Below are 20,633 nucleotides of genomic sequence, written 5' to 3'. Positions count from 1 at the left end.
CGGGATACTGAAGTTATCCAATTGAGCTCTATTAAACAGATCGTAGAATTGCAAAAAACCAAGGCATTCATCGCTGATACATGAAAGAAGAAGTAGAAAAAAAGGCCATCAAAACAGGCCAGTATGCAGAAAGGGGCAACCTATGTACGTGAATGGAACAACCTGAGAAACCGAGAGCAATTTACCATTCATACGCTCTGTGAATTTTGATAATCCCCGTCCGAAAATGAAAGCCCATCTCATAGCATCATTAAGAACCCCAGGAGCCTCTTTCTCTATCCCCTGGCATTATACTTCTCATTGAAAGCATTAACCGCTGAGCAAAATTCGGTTAGCATATAAATTATGTAGCATGATCTGGTAACCCCTTACCAACAGCAATTTGTCTGTACAGCCAGTTCCGTGAGCTTTCGTCTTGGACAGGAATGAAGGGTCCGTTGGCACCACCCTTGAGCGTGATACTCATGCCCGTGCGCTCCTTGGAGATGGTCTGAATATCCGTGAGACGGATATCCCACTCAGTAGACAGCTTCTTCGTCCGCACAAGCATGATACGTGCGTACGTCAACAAGACCAGCATGTCTCGACCAGGAAGCTCTAGGTGGGCAATGTAGTCCTCGTTGAAGTATTTGCCGTCGTCCGTGGTCTTCAGCCAGAACTGTCCGAGGGCTTCCCGCTGCGAGTACGGGCGCACAATGCCATCAGTACCAATGAAGCGAGTGAGTCGAACACGGTCGAGACCTTCAGCATCGAAAACGGTGGTGGTATTGCGAACACCTTCTGCTAGATCTAGTAGGAAATTGTTAACTATGAATACCAGAAAGAGAAAATGGCTCAACTTACTGGAGGCAAGATCGAATGCACCGATTGCTGGCTTGGTAGCCAATCCAAGAACACCCTTTCCAACGCCCTTGAAGAATCCTTGGATACCTTCTTTCTCGGCACCTTGCAGTGGATGACGTGCCAATCCACCGATACCGCTTGCAAGACTAGTTGCGAATGCGTTGCCACCAGCCGTGATTCCATACAGCGCGTGCTTGGGGCGGTTGCGCACCTTGGACATCCGGCGCTGGGTTTGGAACTCCTTATCAAGAGTTGCGGCGGCGAGGCCCTTGGACATACTTCCAGTGAGCTTGGCCATACTATCCGAGAAACCAAAGACGGACTTCTTGACGAAGCTTGTGGCACCCTTTGCGATACCAATACCAAGCTCTTGGGGGCGGTCGGTCATGACCAGACCCTGATATGGCTCATAGAAGATGGCGGCCACACCAGAGCTGACATTGTTGAACAGACCGACAGGGTTGCCCAAGAAGTCGGCCGAACCGAGAATGATATGGATCTGGCGCAAAAATTCTTGGGTGTAGTGTGAACGGATATTGCCGACCAGGCTGGGGAAAGAGACGCGGGCATTCTCGAGCATCAGAGCGTTGAGTCGAACAGGTGCATCATTGACATTACCCATCGACATCGTCATGACGTTGACAAAGAACATCAACGGGTTGGATGGTTGCATAGCATCTTCCACATTGACGCGTTCGGTGCGCATGAAAGAAATATCCATCTGCATGGGCTGGAGATGAAGGAGTTCGAAGTACACATCCTGACCATTGTCTGTCTGCTGCGGCTCTGGAATGTTGAGGTCTTCATCGCACAGTTTGCCCTCTTGTTCCTCTGCCCACGACGCACCCGGAATCTTGACAAAGTCAAGCATGGCAAGGACAAAGTCCTCATCCAATTCCAGTGTCATTTGCTGCAATAGCAAGGTCGCGTACTTGATATAGAGAACACCGTACGAGTCGTCCTTGACACGTGTAACCATTGCATGGAAGATCGGGTGTGCTTCCATCTCCTTGCCAGTCTTCGGAACAACACTAGGGTAAAGCAAGATAGGGAAAATGCCACCATAGAGTTGATTATCGATTTGGATCCACTTGATCGTAGTGTTAAGGGTCTGGTACAATCTCGACTCCCTAAACTTGATCTCAATCTCGCGGAATGTGAGATACAACAGCTCCTTCAAGTTCTGGTTGATCAACGAAATCCCAATGCCACCCAGGCGAAGTTGGGCCTTGAAGTTGACGTCCGAATTCGTTTCCTTGACCTCGAACCCAGTGTTCGTGCCGGTCTGTGAAGGTTGTCCTCTTTGTTGCTTGTACATGCTCTTCGACGGTTTGAAATTGGACAGGACGAGAGTCTGAGTGGGGCCATCGGCAGCAATGTTGATGTCAATGATCTTCTGGTATCCGCCAGGCTGCGAAGGTGGAATCCGCATCGGGATCAGATTTCCTATCTCGGCAAGCTTGATATGGCGCTCTTTGCCCTGACAAGTCAACACGAGAGACTTGTTCTTCGTCGCCGGGTAGTCCCATGCATATGGCATAATACTTCGCGCGGGAATTCGATACCGGATCGGCCTCCAGCCGCTGGTCTGGTCGTCTTCATCATCGTCTTCCACATTTGGATTAGCTTGGTAGAAAATGAACTCCATGTCGCTTTCGTTACGCATGGAGAACGGCCAATTGCGAGACTCAATGCTAAAGTGTAAGAAAAGAGTTGCTCCTTCCATGATGATATCAACCTTGATCAGCTTTTGGCGCTGATTTGCCTTAGCCAACTTAACGTGCACAGTTCCAACATCTGCGATGCTGAACGGAGAAGACCATTGATTGTTAACGCCCGGGAAGCAGAGACACAACTGTTTCTCTTGCACTTGGCGAAGGAAATGAAGTGGTACCAGCTGCCCGTTTTGAAGCTGGAGTACGTTGGACGAGCCGGGCTCTCGCACCAGGAGTTCTTCGTTGAGCTTGCTCTTTAGGATGAAACGTGGGGCAAGAGTGACCACCTTGGTCAACTTGTACTTGCCCTCGCCTTCGGCAACAGACACTCCAGAGTGGAACTCAGATCTACCTTGGCGATCGGGGAAGATGATCTCAAATGTACTGCCAATAGCCTCGAAACTCTGCGGCTTACTCCACGCAGAATCGCTGACCTTCAAGATGGATCGATTTCGTTGATCCTCGTTGGCATAAGAATACATGTATGGGAGCGCACGGCCCTCATCTCTTGGATCAGCTCTGAGTCCTTGACCAGCAGCATTTCTCGCAGACTGAAGGAATGCTTTGCTTTGAATGTCCATGGGAAGCCCAGTCTTGTTCAAGATAAGGTATGGGCTGTACACAGAGACCTTGAAAGCACCACCGCTGTTGGGAATGTTGAAGTAATGAAGTTGTAACTTCAGCTGAAGACCCCGATCGTCTTTAAGAGACAACGTATGCTCTCTGCGGTAGTCCTGGGCATTGCCGTTGACGATAGCAAACTCGCTCTGGCGGAAGACCGTGTCTTGGAGATCAATGCTGAGCAACAGTAAGTGGGACAGTTCCACGACGTGGACCGGGCTAACACCCCCCTTCCTTAGGAAGTTCGTCCAATCCTTCTTCGTGTTCTTGTCATAGATACGGTACTTGAAGTCGTAAGGGAGGAGATTCTGAATCTCCACTGGAGCGAAGATTCGGATTCTCATGTAAGGATACACGCTCGTAAGCGAATCTTTGCTATCATACGTTGCGTTGACTTGGAAATAGAAAGGAGGAGACTGTTGTCCACTTTCGCTAACGCATTTGACGGTGCGTGTGGGTCGCTTGATGAGGTCCTTCCAGAACAGTCGCTCGCCTGACCAGTCATAGCCGAAGCCCTGATCGGGACGAACCACAATGGAATGGAGGTATGCCGATCCGACAGGTGCCGGTCGTGCATCGCCAGGCAAAATCTTCTCGATCTTCAACAAGTGGCCTTCTCCGGGGCTGAAAATGCCCATTTCCACAGGAATTTGGGTGTTGTTCTCAATAAGAAGTGGCGAGCGGAATGTGATGTACTTGACATTGTCGGGTCCCAGTTTGACTTCCACGAGTAGCCGGTGAAGAACGTTCTCTTGCTTCGGCTTCAAAGCGTAGATAGTTTCGCCCTCGCGCACGACAGGAATGCGGCTGATACTATCAAAGCCACTACCTTCCAGTTTGACACCAACCACTCCGCCATGGCCTTCTGGTGTCAGCGTTTCACGGACAGCGGTGGAATCTTCAAATCGCCATGGGGATTCTTCGCCGTCAGTAAGTTTCGCCGCTGGGCCTTCATCCCCTGCGCTGACATCAGCCCAAACTCTGAGGTCAAATCCAGTGTAGTTGCGGATTCTGTATGGGGCATCAGCGCCTCTTGGCTTGGAAAGAACATCCTCATCCGTAGAGAGGAATTGGAAGGATTTGGATGCGAGTGCAATGGTGGCGGACGTTACGGTAAGCTCCATTGTCTTGTGCGAATACACATCGAAGGAGAAAACATCCGGGTTGATCTCCTTGGCCATGTGGAATCCCAGCTGCCAGGGCTCCATCAATGGCTCCCAGGCCGACTTTGAGAAGTTGTACACATTCAAGAACGTTTCGAAGTTGGTATCAGCATTCAGTGTTGATGACCAGTCGCGCACATCGACGTTGAATTTCTTGACGCTCCAATCGAGCAAGGGTAGATCGTGCAGGTCGCCAATAAGAATGACTCTAACTCCGTCGATCTTGGCAGACATCTCTTCGCGCTTGAGCAGAACTGAGCTTTGTGGCGCAGTCGCCTTATCCAGGTTTGCAACGCCTTGACTCAGGCGACGGGCTCTTTTAGCAATAGTAGAGGACGTCTTGCTAGCAGAACGCCCTCTTGATTTAGCGTCCGTGAGTTTCTTCGCCTCTCCGCTCTCGATCTGCTGGCCATTCTGAGCCCTCATTTCAGCGGCCTTGTTGACAATCTGGATTGCCATCAGAATATCACGCAGAGACAACCGAAGGACCAGAGGCTCAAGGTGCACCTCAATGGAGGTCAAAGCAGATCCTTTTTCTTGGGATCGGCTATCAATAGACATTTCAAGTGTGAAATCATCCAAAATACGAAGTCGGGACGTCTCAAACTTATCCATCCGGCACAGGAACATGCCCACTTTTTGTATTTGCAGAGTCGACACATTTTGGTGGGAGATGAGAACTTCCTTGGTACCAAGGACAATAGCTTCGGAGTGAGGAATGGCAGGGTTGGCCACCATGATCACTTGAGCGTCGACAAGGTTCACCCGGAATGATACAGTCATGGCCGCTCCTGTGGCGTCGCCCGAAGAAGCCTCGGTTATAGCCTTGTCAGAACTTGCAGCAGTATCAGACCCTGATTCGGAATCCTCAGGTGCGTCGCTCTCATCCTCCACTACCTCTACTGGTTCTTCGGAGGCAAATGCAGACTGGCTGAATGACTGCAAAGCAGACAGATAATCCAAAGCAAACATAATGCGAGGGCTGTCAATGGTCAACATCGCAACGAGATGCTTCTCTGGTCCTCCGGACATAGAGATGCTAGCCATGAACTGCTGCTGGACATCGTTGTTGATCAAAGACATGATATTTCTGAACTTGTTCGAGTCCTGCCTGCGACTATCGCGGATGGAGAAGGAATGAATAAGAAGCTCCGACTCCAACGAGCCATCGGTCAATACGCGCAGCTTGACTCGAGTGTCATTGAGAGAGAACTTGGACAGACTCGAGTCCTCCAGGCGACCAACAGGCTGGTCATCATTTGCTAGAATAAGCTCCAAGCCGACACTGTCGACCTTGAAGATCATATCAAGTCGTACCCAGGTCTCTTTGTTTTCACTGTCATCAGTGGGTGCTCCTCCAGGACCCTTTTGTGCCTGAACGGCCTTTGAAGTAGCCTCCCTAGTAGGTTCAGTCACCGACGAGGGCAAAGACTCCATAGCCTCAAGCTCTTGCTGTTCGGCATCTGTGGCGAACGCACCCGGTATGGAGTTTGACAACTCCAGCAAGAACTTGAGCTGGCTCTGGGAAATACGAAGGTTGATGGGAGACAAAGAACCCTCGATTTCCATGTCTGGCCGTGGGTTGTTTGCTTGATGCTCCAGGTAGCAAATGCTAAACTCCAAATTCACCTTCTGGATCATCTCCAGCTCCTCGGATGTACCATCTTCGAAATGGAATTTGGAGGTGAGGCGAATATTGCGGACACCGGTAGAGATGACATTGACAGCAGGGCTGTCTTTTCTTTCGTCCATAGGGACAAATTCATTCTTGGCATAGATTTCGCCGAGGTGAGCAGTGATTGTGTCTCGAGGGCGATCTTCCTTCATAGCGCGAGGGAAAACTACAATGGGCGTTTTCACAATAATATCAAGCCGCACGCGGGAAGCATTCTCCTGAAGCTGGTTGGCCTGGTTGGCAGCGGCTTGGCGAGCTGCATTAAAAATGGCTTGCATCTTGCCAAACTTGACGAGAAAGTTGATGATTTTCCGGTAGGGCTCCTCCAGGAAATTGATCTTAATTGAACCAGATCGTAGATAAACCTCAGAATCATAGCCAGGGTACGTGTCACTCTCGGGGTCGAAGGTCTCGTACTTGAAGTCCGCGAAATTATCTCCTTCGATGGTCAAAAGGCGCCGGATATCGGAGTCCTCAGCGGCACCCAGGTTGACATCATCGACCAAAGTCAGACTGCCTATCCGAGACTGGATGAGCATTGAGCTGCCCACGAGGAAAATACCGACGTCGGCAGTGTTTAAACTCAAGGTTGCCAAGCGGACTCCGTCATTGTTAAAGATAAGAGCAATACTCTTGAGATTAGCCCTGATACGAAGCTTTCCAGGTTTCTCGGGCTGTTCTTCCACATTGGGTGTTCCTTCAATGGCCTTGTCTGTTTCTGGGTTTGGTTTGGTCGGTTGCTGAGGATCTGTGAATGTAAGGAGGATGAAGTCCAGAAGCGTGAGGAGTGTTTTCCTTGTCACAACAAGATTGATAGTTGAGACTGATATGTCAAGGTTCATGGCAACCCCTTCATACGTTGAGTCCAACTCAGGAGACTCAGGTTTGACCCGTACCATCTTCAGCTGGAACAGGTCCTTGTCTTCGTCGGCATCAAAGCCCTTAGAAGAGATGATTCTCTTGAATTCAGGAACCGGATTCTCCTCAATGTAATCATCCACGCTCAATGATTTCAGAACGACCTCAGCAACCATGTCATAGGGGCGCATGTAAAAGTCCAGTTCAAATCCTTCAGCAACCAGTTCGACCAGCAACTGATCCCGTTGCGGATCATGGGGGTCAGCACGGAAGAGTGAGCCACGGAGACGCCCGACAGTGAATTTGAATTCGAAGTCCCGGCGATGGATATTGGTCGGTGTGTCCACACTCTTCTTTGCCTGCTCGCTTTCAACCTCAACCTCCTCGTCATCGTCAACAACGGGAAGGTCACGCTGAGCTGCTGGTTGGAATGACGCTGATCTGGCTCGTGTGGCTACGGCCGCTTCTTGCTTGGCTGCTGCTGCGGTAACTGGATCAGAGGCAGATGTTTCTGCGTCGAATTGCGGGATTGCAATGTCAATCAATTTCATCAAGCCCTTGTATTTGGTGTCTGATATTGATGCGTGAAGCTCTGGCAGATGTCCGGAGATGCGTGTTCTGGTAAGCTGCGTCACTTTCGGCACGATACACATCTCCAGGGCAAAGTCAACATTGATGCGGTCGATTATGTGGAAATTCCTAGACTCGACATTGGTGTTAAGCTGCGCCTTGGTTGCTTCAATGCCAGGTCCGATGAGGACTTGGGTGGAGTCTAGCTTGATGAGGAAACGATCGTATAGCAGATGCTCTAGTTGCTTGTAGTCTTCCTCTTCATACTGTTGTTTCTGCTTGGACTGAAGATCCCTCATCGCTTGGCGGTCGACCAACTCGCTGTTGACACTGGCATGACCGGCATCGATAATCAAGCAAAGTGAACTTGGTTGCGTGATACTTTCTGGGACAATAATTAAGGGCGCGTGGATATCAAATTGCGCATCAACCTTCTTGTGCTCTTGCAAGGCAAACTCGAGGCCTGCCCGGGTTTGTTGGCGTAGCCCTTCAACAGTGGCACCTGCGGTGTCTAAGAGAGCACCAATCGACTCCATGTGTCGCTCAGGCGGCTCGAAGAACTGGACAATTCCCACGAGGAACCGAGGGTTGTAAATGACCTCAATACTCTTCAGCTTGACCTTTACCGCTGTGTCTGCATCGCTTTCGAGTGGGTTCTTCTCCAGCTGCAGATGGAACAAACTGTCCTCATCCTGAAGATCATCTGCGCTAGCTTGAGAGGCAATGTCATCGTCGTCCTCGCTTAGCTGTTGGATCTTTGTACGTTCAGGGGGAGAATCCTTGACCTTGACAATCTGGGGGTAGAGAGTCCCGGCAGTAGTGCCGTCATACATCTTCAGCCCTCCAAGGTCAAGATCAAGGAGATAAGAATCAGGGCGTTGAAGTGCTTTTGCTCGGAAATTGTCGAATACTAGCTTCATGACCTCATTGGCCGACCCATGAGGGTCCTGGATTAGAGTGAAGCTACCAGCACGCAGACTCCAATTGACCTGGAGCTTAACCCATTCCCGGGGCACATCTACACTCTCAGCGATAGCTTTCTTTTCGTCCCAGTCAATGGCGTTATACAGCTCTTGCCGCTGTTCTTCGGTCATTGTGGTCTCCTCGGACTCCTCTTTCTTGGCCCCCCAGAGCCAGGCGGACCATGATTGCTGTTCTGCGGGCTTCTTCACACCGACATTTTCTTTTCGCAGCTGGTTCCTTGCAAGTGAGCGCCAGAATCGGATATCCTCGTAGCTAAGTTTTGCTTCCAGCCTCTGCATTTCCTTGGTTTCTTCGGGGGTAAAAGCTTCTTCCTTCTTCTTTTTCTTGAATAAGGCAATGTACGCAATGCGGTCATCTCTGCGCTCCTTGATATAGTCCCAGGTCCAGCGTCTGTTGCGTTCGTGGATCTTGCTAAGAACGGCTTCTCCTGCGAACCTCATCCATGCCTTGGGATCTTCCTTTGGTGATGACTTGGGTTGAATTTTCTTATATTCCTGGTGGCGAATAAAATAATGGAACAGATCCACCAGCATCAACGCGTCACGATATTGTTTGTCGTCAAGAACAAAACCGAGCTCATCGAAGAGCAACCGTGCTTTGATTGCGGGCCGGTCGTATTTGCCTGACTTGTCCATCTCTAGCCCAGCACGACCGCTGACGGGGCGCAACATGAATTGGTTTCCTTCGTCGGCATCAATCGCAGTTCTCAGTTTTTCCATCAACTCAGCACGGCCGATTCCCTGCGCTTCTGCGCCTATATCGGAGCCTCGCCCGGTTCCGAGCAGTGTGGCGTCTGTATTCCAATAAACCGAGAGAGCACCGAGAACGGCTAGTTTATGTGTGACGCTGGAGTCGGATTGGATGAAAGTCGGATTCCATTCCCCGTCTGTGCTAACAGCACTCAACTCCTTGAGTGTCACGCCGACAGCAAATGGATGTCCAGGTGACGAGATAGAGTCTTCGTAACGGAAATGCACGTTCTTGATAGAAATCTGCAGGTTGTCCACTACGGCCGTGATCATGCTCTGCGTGAAGCTTTGATTGCGGCGCTGTTCTTCTTGGCTCATACCTTCCGCATTGCGCTCACGCAGAATCTCGGCACTCTCAATTCGTTCCATCTTCAGCGCATTCTCTCTCTTTTCTTCCTCCTCCGCATCGTAATCCGCATCTTCTCTGGGTGCGGCGAGTAGGAACACATCTTCAATCTCGACTTTCACCGGTTTACCTCGTAAATTTGACCATGGTATGGATAGTGTGAGCTCTCCGAGGTGGCCTTCGACAACGTTCAGAGGGAGGCGTAGCTGATCTAGCGCTTCACGGCGCAGTTCAAGGTTGCGTAGTTTGACGTCGCCTGACCAAATTCCGATGTTGAGCTGGGTCGCATCGAAGTTCTTGACGTAGTATCCCAGGAACCGGTTCAGGAGGTTGGCAACCACTCCCTCCAACATGGCTGCGGCTTGCAGCCGTAGACCGGACCTGGTGGTTGGGCTCTATGGCCAGGGTCAGTGGGTCGGGGATTTGATGATAGTCTGTAATTGAAAGCCGTTGGCAAGTCAGTCGCAATCCAAGTGAAGGTGAATAAAGAAACATCTTCATTAAATGGGACTCTTACGCAGTATAAGGACTGCTTTCAAGAATCCTGGCTAATAGGGGACATCAAGCCATCCAACTGAGCGGGCTGGGAGCACGCGCGATATCGAGGTGGAACCTTTCCCCTCCAAGCAGAGCGAAAATAGGGTAAGGCAACTAGGTGTCAGATTAAGGGAAGTAGAAGAAATCACAGGCGCTAAATTGAGACGGAATGGTGTTGGGTAGGTATCCAAGCCAAGCTAATGACCCTAATTGCGTGGATCAAGAGAGGTGATATCTGTTACGCAAGTTGTATGGAGGTACTCGATACAAACAAGGTACAGCTTATTACACCCAGTGGCGGGTATCATTTCCGCCCTACCACCAAAGTATTAAAAGGTCTAGAGTACTTGAGCTACGATACACTTGGCACTACGTGAGTAGTTAGGAGCCAGTCATAATATAATGATGGATGTACATTTTAATTGCCTTCATCACCCAAGCACGAGGCAATGCAGTGAGAACAATACATACTGTACCGTACTGGTGGATACACTTGTTTACCCCAGTGACGTAACCAACGTTAGGGCAGCAGCCCCCGAACCTAACTGGATGGAAAACTTTTGATGCCTGAGGCAAAAAGTATCTTTCTTGAGCTACAATTTGCAGTTCGGGTCGCTGCGGTCCGCCCGAAAGCAGACCACACCTCATCACTCAATCACTTCATTTCTAGATCTTCTTATTTGTTCCCCCCCCCGGAAAATCCACGCCGTCGACTTTGTGATCAAGTCACTTTCCGGGTGTATACCCTTTAATCTCCACTCTTCCACTTCTGTTTAGCTTTTTTAAGGCCAATTGGGTGCGTTAACACTTGACACTGCCCTCCGGCCATACCCGAGGCTTTTCTCCTCCGACTTGCTAACCCGACGACGAAAAGCTGTATCTCTCACCATGTACCGCAACGCCGCTGCCCGCTCTGCGCTCCGCGCATTCTCGAGCTCCAATGCCTCCGTGGTTCGCTCCACTCTGGGCAACCAGATCTGCAAGGCCCAGATGACCTCGTCTGCCCGCAGTCTGCTCCGTCCCACCGTCTCGAGCTTCGCGCTCACCGCTCACAAGCCTGTTACCACCGCTCTTGTGCGCTACTCGTCTTCTTCGGCTAAGGTAAGAGACGACATATGGAATGCGATTTGCGCAAAGACATTCAATGGCTAATTGCCGGTACGACAGCACGATGAGGATGATGTCGATGTTATGGCGGGTATGAAGTCTGAGGCGGTACGTATTTACTCTCCATTGTGAAGCTGGGTGTGCACATGCTAATTGCGCAATTGCCAATCTAGAAAGTTATCAAGGACACCTTCAGCCTAGCTGGAGTCCCCAAGGAGGCCCTCTATCTCGGTATGGCTGGTGTCGTCCCCTACCTGGCCACCTCTATGCAGACCGTCTTCCTCTCCTACGAGATCAACCGCGCCGCTGCTCTTGGTGACGGTCTGATCTTCTCCGGCCAGACCGCTGAGCTGATGCTGCACATGCTTGAGCCCATCCAGGTTGGCTACGGTGCCGTTGTGAGTGATCCCGAGTCTAGAGCCTGAGTAATCGATTAAAGTTTACTAATCGCCGTTTATGGTTAGATCCTTTCTTTCCTCGGTGCCATCCACTGGGGTCTTGAATGGGCTGGCTACGGCGGCAAGTTCGGCTACCGCCGCTACGCTGCCGGTGTGATCGCCCCCGCTGTGGCCTGGCCTACCCTGCTGTTCCCTGTCGAGTACGCTCTGATCAGCCAGTTCCTCGCTTTCACCTTCCTGTACTACAACGATGCCCGTGCTGCCGCTGCTGGCCGTGCTCCTCACTGGTACGGCATGTACCGTTTCGTGCTGACCTTCGTTGTCGGTGCCTCCATCGTGGCCACCCTGATCGGCCGTGAGCAGATCCAGCAGACCCTTACCTCCGAGCACAGCATCAAGGACAAGATCAATGCTCTGATCTTCCTGCAGAAGAAGGAGAAGGAGGAGGCTGAGGCTCGCCGTCGCAGCGAGATTGAGGATTCCGAGTAAATTTGCCTTTTGACAAGGCGAGGGGCATCATACCCCCGAGACTGATCTCTATGTTTGCATTACCCGTGATTTCCTGTAGAATATACGCAGAACGCACTAGGGCGGCCACTGAAATTTTCTTTTGTTCAATTGGAGTGTCGATAGTTGGAGATAAGAGTGTTCTCGCCCAAGTAACAACATTGTTTTTTTTTTGTCTTTGAGAGATCAATTGCACAATCCATTGAGTGGGGGAGTAGATAAATGTGTGACGGGTCCACAGGTGTAGAAGGATCTAGGTAGTATCACGAGACCCGATGGTATCATAAGCATTAAAAAAAAAGAAAATGCACAAAACGTTCACAAAGAGCTATATATTCAATATTAAATCTGATTTAAAGCTGCAAGAGTACCTAAATATCTATATAATTGATAATCGGCTTGGTCACACGGGTTGCCGCAGATCGGAATATCCAAAGGGATATGCAACGGAAGATAGGGCGGGTCCCATGGGAGTCACGGGGTGCCGAAAATATCAACTAAAGATCTATTATGGAGAAAGCTAAGTGAAACGTTTTTGAATATGGAAAAAGAGGTACTTTTGTGGATGCTTGAAAAAGCTTAGAATGGAAGGTAAAGCGAGGGTTGCATGCGTATAGTAACGCCCGAGAAAAAAAAAACATGCTTGGAGAATCCACCTAGGTCAGCCTTTTTCTCTTTTTCTCTTTTAATTCTTTTCTATTCCATTTTTCTATACAATTATTGTCTCGCACGTCCCTGTCCCTGGCAGGTTTGACAAGATCCCCCTCGTTCTCCACGCTTGACCTCTTATAGGGTAACAATGCCGGTTAACAAGACCGGTTCTCCATGGGGAAGAACCTGGTACAACCATACTTGAAGACGTCATCTTCCTGATATAGTTTATAATTAGCAACTATACTACATCAAGCATAAATTTCATGTCAATGGTTTTACCAGGATCTTGGTCAATAAGAACCCGGGAAGTAGGGAGTTCAGATCAGAAGTTCCCCAGAGATGCGCTCGAATGTTCTTGGCCGCGACTAGAGCCCGCTCCGGGAATGGGGATTCCCCATTCTTTATTTTTTTCTTCTCTTCCCATAGGCTATATTAAAAGTTCAATAATTCTTCCAGATAGTGGGATTTTCTCCATGAATAGGAATGATTTAACTAATCTGCAAAGAATGTCAACTAATAAAAAAAGGGGGTTCTAGAACTAAGGGACAGGGGAAAATTGGACCGTGTCATGTGTACGATCGACGGGGGGGCTTGTGGAGTGCCTAGGCTTGGATAGATGGGGTTCAGAGGAAGAGTACGTATATAGGAAAGATAGAGAATATATGCATTGGTATGCATAATATATATCTCTCTATAAATGTCTGAATATAGAAGATATATAGATAAAGAAGAAACATTGGATATAAGATATAAGATATAAGTATAAAAAATTCTTGGAAAGCTTTAAAAAAAAAATGTAAGGGCAAATAGAGTGGGGTGAAAGGTGACGAGGTCTTCTGATCAGAAAAAATCCCCCGAACCGGATTTCTGGTCTTTTTTTTTTCCCCCACCTGGTTTTCCCCTTTGGTTAAAGAGAAGGGCCCTTCTTTTTAGATCTTCATTTTTTTCCCCCTACTTTTTACTTACCTTTTTATACTTATTCTACCTCGACCCTTTCAACGTCTTAACTCCCCGGACAATTTCAACCTTTCACTTTTTTTTTTTATAACGGTGAAGACTGCCATATTTCACCTTCTATACCTGGCCACTTCTCTGATACGTCACGCTCCACTTTTCTGCCACGGGAGCTGGTCCCCTCTCAACACCGCCACCTCGTAGTTCTCTTCTCCCCATTCCCCTCTTTAAATCTTGAGGACAGTAAAATCAGTCTCTCTTAATACCTTTTTTTTTTTCACACATTTTTGGAAGATGCGAAACCCATTCGAGTTGGACTTTGAGAGCGTCGATGGAGACTCCGAACCCGCCCAGGATTTCGAGGCCCCCGAACAACATGTGCACCAGCATGTGGAGGACAAACAACGGGAACAACTGAATCTCAACTATCGTCCAAAACAGAGAGATGATGGGGACCGTTCTTTGCTACAGGATCAAGAGGACGAGGATGCAATGAAACATCGGTTCATTGGTACCATTGACCAGGGTACAACGAGTACACGATTCATCATCTTCGACTGCACAGGTGTTCCTGTTGCCAAATACCAAACTGAATTCCATCAAATTCATGAGCACCCAGGGTAGGTTTAAAAAAAACCCCCTCTTTTTGAAATTCCCGGATATTAATTGCCCCGCACCCCCACAGATGGCACGAACAAGACCCTTACGAATTGGTTGAATCGGTCTATATCTGTATTGAAGAGGCTATGAAATCCTTCCTTGCTCTTGGCTACACCACATCCGACATCGAAGCCATTGGTATTACCAGTCAAAGAGAAACCGCCTTGGTCTGGGACTGGGAAACCGGCGAGCCCCTGCATAACGCAATCACTTGGACCGATACTCGTACCGTCAACCTGGTACGGGAATTAAAGGAAAAGCCCGGTGCCGATGAGCTCCGTAATATTTGCGGCCTGCCTCTCTCCACATACCCCTCATCGGTCACGCTACGATGGATGCTCGACAATCTGCCCGATGTGAAGTCGGCGTATGATGATGGCCGGGCTGCCTTTGGAACCGTTGACAGCTGGCTCATCTACAACCTCAATGGTGGTCCTCAGAATAAGCGTCTAGTTACAGATGTGACCAATGCCTCACGGACGATGTTCATGAACCTTGAAACCCTCCAATACGATGATCGCCTCTTGAAGTTCTTTGACATTGACCCCAAAAAGATCCGTCTACCTGAGATCCTTCCTTCGGCCGATCCCGAGGGTTTCGGTAGAGTCGCCGAAGGGCCGCTGGAGGGTGTTCCCATTACCAGCTGTCTGGGTGACCAGGCTTCAGCCTTGGTCGGCCACTGTGCCTTTTCTCCGGGAATGGCCAAGAACACTTATGGTACCGGATGCTTCCTTCTCTACAACGTTGGTGAGAAGCCGGTTATCTCTAAACACGGTCTCCTGGGCACCGTGGGTTTCCAATTAGGGCGAGACCGCAAGGCCGTCTATGCACTGGAAGGCAGTGTGGCCGTGGCAGGCAGTGGTGTCTCCTTCCTAATGAATAACCTCGGCTTTTTCCGCGACTCACGGAAGGTCAGCGATTTAGCTGCCAGCGTGCCGGATAGCGGTGGCTGCGTTTTTGTCACTGCGTTCAGTGGTCTCTTTGCTCCTTACTGGATCGATGATGCCCAGGGAACTATCTGTAAGTCTCGAACATGCTTCGCCTCGCGGAAATTTGATTGCTAACGTTCACCAGGGGGAATCACTGCCCACACACAAAAAGGACATATTGCCCGTGCAACTATGGAAGCGGCCTGCTTCCAAACGAAAGCTATTCTCGATGCGATGGCAATGGACAGCGGCAAGAGCCTGACCGAACTGGCTGTTGATGGTGGCATGAGTAACTCGGATGTCTGCATGCAGGTACGTTTCTCTTTTTCACCTTTATATCTTCCAAGACCACACGCTAACTGTTAATTTTTCACTAGACACAAGCTGATATTATTCAAATCCCCGTCGAACGCCCCTCAATGCACGAAACTACTGCCCTCGGCGCCGCAATCGCCGCCGGTTTCGCTGTCAACATCTGGAAGGATTTCTCCGAACTGAAGCATATGAACCGCGCCAACCGAGCCTCCTTCACCCCAACAATGTCCGTCAAGGCCAGTGGCCGCATGTATAAAAAGTGGTCCAAAGCCGTGGAGATGTCGCGCGGCTGGATGGCCGACGAGGATAGAGAGGACCACAATGACGACAACGAATAAGCAACTTTTATACATATTCCTTTGAGATGACCCCAATCGGTTCCGTCATCGACCCCCGCGGCCAGGTTATGCATCTCATACCACGCACGACACACACACCCACAAGAAGCAAGAGATATTTGGTTTGCATGAAGACCACGTGAACCTGATATCACACCTATCCTCTCTTGGATACCCGAATTGTTTTTTTTTTCTCCGGGGGCATTTGGACACCTCGCGTTTCCAATTATACATATTTAGAGAATTTCCAGACTAGAAAGTCCGTCCTAATAGGCGTTGTCCGACGCCCATGTCCTCCCCCCACCTTCATCATGACCGTTATGACGGGAGTCGTTGGTTCCAGAAGAGCTGGGGTTTTTACTTTTTTTCATTTTGCTGTTGGCTTGCTTCTTATAGAACGAGCTAGACTTGGCACATGTGTATATACAAACGGTTTCTTGTGAGAAAATGAAGAAAAAAAATTTAAATAATACATGATCTCTCCAACTTATGTACAAGAATCCGATCAACAAACCGGGTATGGGGTAAGTTCGCCGGGACTTGGGAAAAGGAATGTTTCTGGTGTTGAGAAAACGAGGGGGGGTTTATATGTACATATACCTGATGAGGTACACCTTCCTAACTACAACTAGAATGTGTAGTTCGTAAAACACAGCATTCATCCATGGATGTAGTACTACTACATACTATGTATGTACTACTATGTATGTATGTTATGTATGTATGAACTTCGAAATGTTTCTTCTCAACTTGTATCAAAAAAACATGACATCATTACAGGTGTGGAGCCCTAACTTCGACGGTTGACGGGATTATTGAACCCTTTGGTCCTCGCATGGGGATACCTTAGGGCGATTCAACCGGCTTTGCCGCCCACCAGCCCCGCCCTCAAGCAAGTAAAGGCCGCCTTGGCGGTAATACAACTCCGTCTTCGGCTCTCAGTTGGTAGTAATCACACCCAAGACACAAGGTATCCATTTCATAGGTTGCAGGACGGGCAGCCAGGTAAGATGTTTACCATATCACTTCGAATGACTTACTTTCCAAGGCGCACTTTTTTTTGTACATACCATTAGCTTAGGTCCCTATACCCCCAAGGTCCTGGACGTTAATCAATACAACGGGATTATTTACAAGATGTCCTCATGTACTTGCAACCTAATTACATGTGTATGTATAAATTTGGAATAGATATTTCTATTTTCATGCGGAATTTGCTCGTTTTTCCTGCTATACTTTCCCTCTCAAGATGAAGAGAAGAGAAATTTTCGTAGCATCTTTGTTTTTATTATGACCTCTATGTTGTAGAAGAGGCTGGTCCGAGCTAATGCGCAATGCAGGCGAATGGACATGTCATAGTTTGATGGACCAGGGATCGTTGCCTGCTACGCAGATACGTTGACACCAAGCGGTTCAATCAATGGATTGTGACATACACATACAAGGTACAGCGTACAAGAAATATGTACAGAGATCAATTCAAGCTTCCATGGTATTACGCACGCAAAGCGGCGAGTTGATAACCAGAGTCAACGAGCATGGACCTGAGACACGATGTAGAAAAGAGAACCAACGGAATATGGTATTTTCATAAGACGCCCGAATGATAAGGGGATGCACAATGGAGACAAGAAAACATGGTAGGTGGGTGTTTGTAGAGCCAGCAAGAAAATAAAACAGGGAAATGAAAAGGGGAGATTACATGTGGTGAACATCCAAGGTTATTCATTGACCGTGGGTGCTCTTCCTGCCGCAGAAGAGCTGAGATTGGCCGACTGCAACGCACCGGGAAGCTTTAGCGGTGCACTAGGGGAGGACTGAAGTTTGGTGATCTTCTCCCCCTTCAGCACCTGCTCCATCTCTTCTTTTGTGAGCGTCTCATATTCGATGAGCGCCTTTGTCAAAAGTTCTAGCTCATGGCGCTTCTCGGTCAGGATGTTGGTTGCTCGGTCACGGGCCTCTTCCACGAGCCGGCGCACTTCACCCTCGATCTCTTGCTTGGTTTCCGATGATAGGCTGTCGTAGTTTGTAGACAGGTCAACGTTGCCAAGTTTTTTGGAATATCCGAACCGGGTGATCAGCGTAAAGGCCGTCTCGGTGGCACTTTGAATATCCTAAACAGACCGTTAGTATCGAGAAAAGAATAAAAAGACAACCAGTAAGACTTACAGCTGAGATACCACTGGTGACATTGTCGTGGCCGAAAACCAGCTCTTCAGCAGCCTTGCCACCCATGGAGACGGCGATATCTGCCAAGTATTCGGTGTAGTTCCTTGAAACAGTATCCATCTCTGGTAGGAAGTGAGTGATACCAAGGGCCATACCACGGGGAACAATGGTGATCTTGTATAGCGGAGTAGATGAAGGAGAGAAGTGTGCAACAAGAGCGTGACCAGCCTCGTGGTACGCAGTCAAGAGCTTGTCCTTGTCTTGAATGATGCGACTGCGAGCCTCAGCGCCCATCATAATCTTATCCTTGGCCCAATCGAAATCGTATGGGCCAACGTTAGCCTTGCGGTCACGGCTGGCATGGACAGCAGCTTGGTTGACCAAGTTCTCCAGGTCAGCACCGGAGAAGCCGGGAGTGCCTCGTGCAATGACTCCGATATCAACATCAGTACCGAACTGGATTTCCTTCATGTGGTGTCTCAAGATGTCCATTCGGCCACGAACATCAGGCAGGTCCACAACGACCCTACGATCGAAACGACCAGGTCGGGTGAGTGCCTTGTCCAGCAACTGAGGGTAATTGGTAGCAGCAATGATAATAACACCGCTAGTCTGGGAGAATCCGTCGAGTTCAGTGAGCAGCTGGTTGAGCGTTTGCTTGACATAGGCAGCATCGCGCTCGTTTCGCTTGCCACCTATCGCATCCAGTTCATCGATGAAAATGATAGCCGGAGACTTGCTACGAGCCTGAGCGAACAAATCACGGACACGCTTGGCACCAACACCGACGTATACCTCATCGAATTCAGATCCAGACATGTAAAAGAATGGGACACCCGCTTCGCCAGCAACAGCACGCGCAAGCAAGGTCTTACCGGTACCGGGAGGACCGACCAAGAGAACACCCTTGGGCAGCTTGCCACCTAGGGAAGAGAAACGCTCTGGGTTGAGAAGAAATTCCACCAGCTCCTGCAGTTCATCCTTGGCCTCGTCACAGCCATGCACATCACTGAAACGAGCTGTTTGCTGCTCAGGCTGAGCTTCCTTGTCCTGTGCACCACGAACGTTCTTCAAAACGCCAGTGGTTTCAACCAAGATAGTGACCGTGACCAGAGAGATGTAAGTGAAAAAGCCGAAAATGAGCAAGAACTTGACCCAACGGAACACTGTGCTTCCGAGAGACTCATCGACCACAACGTAAAGAGGAGCGTCCTTGGCGCCGGTACCGTTTTGTTTTCCCATTCCGATTTGACTGCCAGTAGCCCGGGCTGCGACCGCTTGACCAACCGCCTGAAGCTGTTCAGGACTCAGATTGTGGTTTGACCCGGTGAAAGCTCCAGCTCCAGCTGCAGCGTCGGCGCCACCGAGGCTTGACTGGGCCTGTTGGACCAATGCTTCAGTTGTGAGGTCACCTGCAAAATAACCGCTCCGGTGTCGTTCGATAACTATACCAGGCATTTTGGCACGCAGAAGAGCCGAATAGAAAGCATTTTGAGCGTCTACGTTGTTCGGACTCTTGTTGGCGACCTTCTCCTTCTGAGCTAGTATATGATGCCAGGATCCCCCGAACAAAAACCGTTGTTGCTGTGCCTTCGAAAGACCATTGACCTTCGGGGCCGTGCGTAGGGAGTTAAGGCGGAATGGGGTTAGAGTTGAGTATGAACGAGCGCCTGGGATAGCATGGCGAATCGGCGTAAAGGATGGGGTGGCTCGAAGTGCGTTGTCTATTATCGATGGTTAGATATGATTCATCAGGGTTTTTTGCTTGGGCTGGAACATACTTCGGTTCAGCAATGATGACCACGTTTGTTGCGAAGGCCGGCTGACGATCTCCGCTCGTAGAGCTTCAATGGAAACGCCTTCGAGGTATTCAGGCAAGGTCGCGCGTTGAGAGATCTATCTCGATCAGCATGGGGTGACGCCAAATGGATGATAGATTATGCCATACTCTTTCATTTTCTTGTCGGCTAGTATTGCGCTTGAGAGACGCACTGACATTTGTCGTCGGAGTTCGACCGGTTTGCTTCCAGGGAACGGCGAGGACGTTATACATTGAAGGCCAGAGATCCGATGTCACGGCAGCGACATTCTAGTAGCAGGTTGCTCATGTCAGTTGTGGAATTTGGATGAAAAATCGCGGTGATACTCACAGGCATGGGGATCGGGACTTGAAAGGCCATGACGGTCCGATATACAGCGGCACTCGGCCGGGTGCGAGGATGGGCGTGTGCTCCTCTTGGTCAAATCTACAGCCGAAGAGTAAAATTGAGAATATGTTAAGCCCAAGTTGAAGAGATTGACATCACTGACGCAAGAGTGAAGATAGAGGAAGGCGATAGTGTGCTCCGCTTTGATGCGGCGAAGGGCGACGGGCCAGTTGTGTCTGAATGGGCGACCGTATAAATGCCACGTGATTTCAGGTGGCACGTGCGCGGTATAAATGGAAGCTCTTGATAAGTGTCATTGGCTCTTATGAACTCCAACGAAGGAATGAAGAGGACATTTTAAGGAAATGTATGGTTCGAAGTCTTTTTTTCGATA

The 20,633-nt window shown here is 49.4% G+C and overlaps 4 protein-coding genes across 4 annotated transcripts; 2 read left to right on the top strand and 2 right to left on the bottom strand.

Moving 5' to 3' along the window:
- Positions 1-275: 275 nt before the first annotated feature.
- On the bottom strand, positions 276-9,877 carry PGRI_064210 (membrane morphogenesis protein VPS13; the record flags this gene model as incomplete). The annotated part of the gene is made up of 3 exons (XM_040794135.1): positions 276-316; positions 373-789; positions 844-9,877. The coding sequence occupies 3 exons, from the start codon at positions 9,875-9,877 to the stop codon at positions 276-278; spliced, it is 9,492 nt and encodes a 3,163-aa protein (XP_040649385.1).
- Positions 9,878-10,949: 1,072 nt separating this feature from the next.
- On the top strand, positions 10,950-12,055 carry PGRI_064200 (DUF3429 domain-containing protein; the record flags this gene model as incomplete). The annotated part of the gene is made up of 4 exons (XM_040794134.1): positions 10,950-11,162; positions 11,229-11,276; positions 11,342-11,566; positions 11,633-12,055. 4 exons carry the CDS (start codon positions 10,950-10,952, stop codon positions 12,053-12,055), a joined length of 909 nt encoding a protein of 302 aa, XP_040649384.1.
- A 1,920-nt stretch (positions 12,056-13,975) lies between these two features.
- On the top strand, positions 13,976-15,923 carry PGRI_064190 (glycerol kinase; the record flags this gene model as incomplete). Its single annotated transcript, XM_040794133.1, has 4 exons — positions 13,976-14,301; positions 14,367-15,361; positions 15,416-15,582; positions 15,648-15,923. 4 exons carry the CDS (start codon positions 13,976-13,978, stop codon positions 15,921-15,923), a joined length of 1,764 nt encoding a protein of 587 aa, XP_040649383.1.
- Positions 15,924-17,644: 1,721 nt separating this feature from the next.
- On the bottom strand, positions 17,645-20,272 carry PGRI_064180 (i-AAA protease YME1; the record flags this gene model as incomplete). The annotated part of the gene is made up of 5 exons (XM_040794132.1): positions 17,645-18,037; positions 18,093-19,816; positions 19,874-19,988; positions 20,041-20,181; positions 20,243-20,272. The coding sequence occupies 5 exons, from the start codon at positions 20,270-20,272 to the stop codon at positions 17,645-17,647; spliced, it is 2,403 nt and encodes an 800-aa protein (XP_040649382.1).
- Positions 20,273-20,633: the final 361 nt, after the last annotated feature.

The sequence above is a fragment of the Penicillium griseofulvum genome (genome assembly GCF_001561935.1).
Source record: "Penicillium griseofulvum strain PG3 chromosome Unknown contig_91, whole genome shotgun sequence".
Classification (NCBI taxonomy): domain Eukaryota; kingdom Fungi; phylum Ascomycota; class Eurotiomycetes; order Eurotiales; family Aspergillaceae; genus Penicillium; species Penicillium griseofulvum.
Note: the sequence above shows the minus strand (reverse complement) of the source record. Positions and strands in the feature narration are given on the sequence as shown.